Source organism: Entelurus aequoreus, linkage group LG12 (assembly GCF_033978785.1).
Source record: "Entelurus aequoreus isolate RoL-2023_Sb linkage group LG12, RoL_Eaeq_v1.1, whole genome shotgun sequence".
Classification (NCBI taxonomy): Eukaryota; Metazoa; Chordata; class Actinopteri; order Syngnathiformes; family Syngnathidae; genus Entelurus; species Entelurus aequoreus.
The window spans coordinates 60,449,157-60,454,156 of NC_084742.1; the positions used below are offsets into that span (position 1 = coordinate 60,449,157).

General features: G+C 44.8%; 1 protein-coding gene across 1 annotated transcript in view; it reads left to right on the forward strand.

Annotated features, from left to right (window-relative positions):
- Positions 1–5,000, forward strand: part of LOC133662382 (anoctamin-2-like) — a 203,775-nt gene that overhangs the window by 95,353 nt on the left and 103,422 nt on the right. The window contains 3 exon segments of the mRNA XM_062066334.1: positions 2,305–2,360; positions 2,424–2,471; positions 2,529–2,593. Of these exon segments, the coding sequence (XP_061922318.1) occupies positions 2,305–2,360; positions 2,424–2,471; positions 2,529–2,593 (169 nt within the window).

Sequence of the window (5,000 nt, forward strand, 5' to 3'; positions counted from 1 at the left end):
ACCCCTGATTTAAACAGTGCTGAAGGAGGCTGGTTCCCCCGGGCAGGAGCAGGAAGGAGCTTGGCTTGCCCGGCACAGCAGAAGGTGTCAGCCGCAGGGTTCTGCCTAGGCTGGAGGGAATGACAATGGCATCTCTTTAACCTACATTTCCTCTCTTGCTTTCTATTCTTCTTCCATACATTTGCACACACAAGTGGACCCAAAGCACATGAAAACCGCACACACACACACACACACACACACACACACACTGCTTGTACCTCCACAAGTGGGTCATACTTCCCAGGGCGGGCGCAGATTGAAGTGTGCTTCATTAATAGCACAGCTCAGCGCTGCATGGTCCTCCTCGTTCAGCCGCCGATAATTCATGGACCGGAGCCGCAATCCGAGCTGGTACCTCGGGGTCAGGTCCTTGCTGACCACTAAATGCGGCGCTCCCAGTGTGCCCGACACTAAATAGAAAGTGGTGCAGGCGTCACACTCGTGTTCATCATGGGCCACATCATGGTTACAGAGGCCCTCAGCAGGTCGCCTCATTGAGAAGTTTATTGACATGTTAAAGAATGGAATCCATGTAATGCTTTAAAAAGGCAAATGGATGGCACAAAAAGCCAAAAGGCTTGTTTCCATTGTGGCCCATTAAAGGCCTACTGAAAGCCACTACTAGCGACCACGCAGTCTGATAGTTCATATATCAATGTTGAAATCTTAACATTGCAACACATGCCAATACGGGTTAGATTAGTAAAGTGCAATTTAAAATTTCCCGCGAAATATCCTGCTAAAAACGTCTCGTTATGATGACGTTTGCGCGTGACGTCACGGATTGTGCGGACATATTGGGACAGCATTGTGGCCAGCTATTAAGTCGTCTGTTTTCATCGCAAAATTCCACAGTATTGTGGACATCTGTGTTGGTGAATCTTTTGCCATTTGTTCAATGAACAATGGAGACCGCAAAGAAGAAAGCTGTAGGTGGGAAGCGGTGTATTAGCGGCTGGCTGCAGCAACACAAACACGTAGCCGGTGTTTCATTGTTTACATTCCCGAACGATGACAGTCAAGCTTTACCATTGGCCTGTGGAGAACTGGGACAACAGAGACTCTTACCAGGAGGACTTTGAGTTGGATACGCATGCTTGTGGAGATGGGACAACAGAGACTCTTACCAGGAGGACTTTGAGTTGGATACGCGCTACCGTGAGTACGCAGCTGCGGCTTCCAAACTTTTGATCGCTTGCCCGTACGTGCGTGCTGCTATGTGCATGGGGAAATATATGTGCTGTATGAACTTTGGGGAGATGAACGGTACTTTGGGCTGTGGGATTGAGTGTGTTGTGCGGGTGTTTGATTTGTATTGGTGGGTTATATGGACGGGAGGGGTGAGGTGTTTGTTTTGCGGGGTTAATTTGTGGCATATTAAATATAAGCCTGGTTGTGTTGTGGCTAATAGAGTATATATATGTCTTGTGTTTATTTACTGTTGTAGTCATTCCCAGCTGAATATCAGGTCCCACCCGCCTCTCACAGCATCTTCCCTATCTGAATCGCTTCCACTGCCCTCTAATCCTTCACTCTCACTTTCCTCATCCACAAATCTTTCATCCTGGCTCAAATTAATGGGGTAATCGTCGCTTTCTCGGTCCGAATCGCTCTCGCTGCTGGTGGCCATGATGGTAAACAATGTGCAGATGTGAGGAGCTCCACAACCGGTGACGTCACGCTACTTCCGGTACAGGCAAGGCTTTTTTTTATCAGCGACCAAAAGTTGCGAACTTTATCGTCGATGTTCTCTACTAAATCCTTTTAGCAAAAATATGGCAATATCGCGAAATGATCAAGTATGACACATAGAATGGACCTGCTATCCCCGTTTAAGTAAGAAAATCTCATTTCAGTAGGCCTTTAAATATTCATCACATTTGATACAGTCAATAATGAAAGATATATAACCTGTAACATGTATATAAAAAATTACGTAAAAAAAATGGATAAATGACATATATATATATACACAGTATACATGTCAGGTAATTTGAAAAACAATATATACAAAAAATGGGGGGGGGTGGATCTACACTATGTACATGGAATGACATCACTATGATAGTCAGTCCCTGCAGGATTTGACATTGTTCAACCAGTCAACCAATCCCCACAATATAATCGAGAGGACGCACGTAAACGTCTCGAGAAACCCATATTTGAAAATAAAGAGGAAGTCGGCCATCTTTGTTTGCACGCTGGAATGTTTTCACTGCATTCTTTCAGCAGCTGCCACTGTTGACTTGTTGTCCTCCCCAGGTGTCACCACCTTGATCGCCAAGGGGGTCTACGACGCTGCCTTCCCCTTGCATGATGTAAGTAGACTATGGGACTCTTCATGTGGACTGTTCCTCTCTGACGCTTCTCCCGCCCCTCAGGGGGATTACAACGCCAGCGGACACCCTGAAGAGAGGAATGACCGGCAGGTAGTAACCCAGCTGTCTGTCTTCCACACATCAGCACTGACTCCTCATTCCTGCCAGGTTCTACACGAGGAGTGGGCCCGGTACTCCGCCTTCTACAAGTACCAGCCTATTGATCTGGTCAGGTAATCCATCCTCCAATGTCATCATCCACTCTGGACTCTGATCCTTGGTTGTGTCTGTATACTTGTGACTCAGTGAAGTATTCGATTACCATACTTAGTAGTCCTAGTACAGGGGGCAGCTCCGTAGCGCCGCCCTAGTGGCTCCCTGGAGCTTTTTTTTTTTTTAAATGGAAAATATATTTTTAGTTTTAGTCTGGTTTCTGTAGGAGGACAAACTTGACACAAACCTTCCTAATTGTTAGGCATCCCACTGTTTGTATTAAACAGGGGTGGGTAGAGTAGCCAGAAAGTGTACTCAAGTAAGAGTACTGTTACTTTAGAGATTTATTACTCAAGTAAAAGTAAGGAGTAGTCACCCAAATATTTACTTGAGTAAAAGTAAAAAGTATGTTGTGAAAAAAATACTCAAGTACTGAGTAACTGATGAGTAACCTGTTCCTTTAATGATGACGGCAACAAATAATGCACAAAAACATAAAAATAGCAATGAGCAAATTCAGAGCCAGGAATATCTCTTAAGCAACTAAAACAATAATATATTAAATAATAATACATTAAAATAAATACAAAATGAAGGCAAATTGAGCCACAATAACTTAACAGCACCATAGGCTCAGTAGGCAGAGATTACAAAGGAAAATAACAAGTTAGCCTTTACGCAAACCATCAACTGATAGGTGTGGGCTGCACCTGGGAACACACTGTGCACTTCTGATTGGTGTTTCTATGCATGCGTGAGTGTGTGTGCGACTGTGTGTGTGTGTGTGTGTCTATGAGGCTGCAGTGTGTTAATAAATGTCCCCACACGATGTACATTTGACAGTGATTTATAGCAGGGAAGCTAACATCAGCCTACGGTGATAGCCAAAATATCTACTAACGTTACTTACCGCCATGTGCTTCCTCAAATTTGACGTTGAGTTCATGTAAGCTGAAATGTCCACTTGTTTGGGGAGACACATATGACAACGCATTACATAACTGTTTTTTTGGTTGTCTGAAGCGTGAACATCGATTTTATGTGAGGCCAGGGGTGTTTGCGTTCGTTGTTGTCTGTCGTTTTCCGCTGAAATTTTATGTGCAGTTAATCATGTGACCGCCTGGCTCTGTTTGATTGGTGAAACGGAGTCAAACGTCACCAGTGACTGTATTTGATTGGTGAAACGGAGTCAAACGTCACCAGTGACTGCATTTGATTGGTGAAACGGAGTCAAACGTCACCAGTGACTGCATTTGATTGGTGAAACGGAGTCAAACGTCACCAATGACTGCATTTGATTGGTGAAACGGAGTCAAACGTCACCAGTGACTGCATTTGATTGGTGAAACGGAGTCAAACGTCACCAGTGACTGCATTTGATTGGTGAAACGGAGTCAAACGTCACCAATGACTGCATTTGATTGGTGAAACGGAGTCAAACGTCACCAGTGACTGCATTTGATTGGTGAAACGGAGTCAAACGTCACCAGTGACTGCATTTGATTGGTGAAACGGAGTCAAACGTCACCAGTGACTGCATTTGATTGGTGAAACGGAGTCAAACGTCACCAATGACTGCATTTGATTGGTGAAACGGAGTCAAACGTCACCAGTGACTGCATTTGATTGGTGAAACGGAGTCAAACGTCACCAGTGACTGCATTTGATTGGTGAAACGGAGTCAAACGTCACCAATGACTGCATTTGATTGGTGAAACGGAGTCAAACGTCACCAGTGACTGCATTTGATTGGTGAAACGGAGTCAAACGTCACCAGTGACTGCATTTGATTGGTGAAACGGAGTCAAACGTCACCAGTGACTGTATTTGATTGGTGAAACGGAGTCAAACGTCACCAGTGACGGCATTTGATTGGTGAAACGGAGTCAAACGTCACCAGTGACTGCATTTGCTTGGTGAAACGGAGTCAAACGTCACCAGTGACCGCATTTGATTGGTGAAACGGAGTCAAACGTCACCAATGACTGCATTTGATTGGTGAAACTGAGTCAAACGTCACCAGTGACTGCATTTGCTTGGTGAAACGGAGTCAAACGTCACCAGTGACCGCATTTGATTGGTGAAACGGAGTCAAACGTCACCAGTGACTGCATTTGATTGGTGAAACGGAGTCAAACGTCACCAATGACTGCATTTGATTGGTGAAACGGAGTCAAACGTCACCAGTGACTGCATTTGATTGGTGAAACGGAGTCAAACGTCACCAGTGACTGCATTTGCTTGGTGAAACGGAGTCAAAGGTCACCAGTGACTGCATTTGCTTGGTGAAACGGAGTCAAACGTCACCAATGACTGCATTTGATTGGTGAAACTGAGTCAAACGTCACCAGTTACTGCATTTGATTGGTGAAACGGAGTCAAACGTCACCAGTGACTGCATTTGATTGGTGAAACGGAGTCAAACGT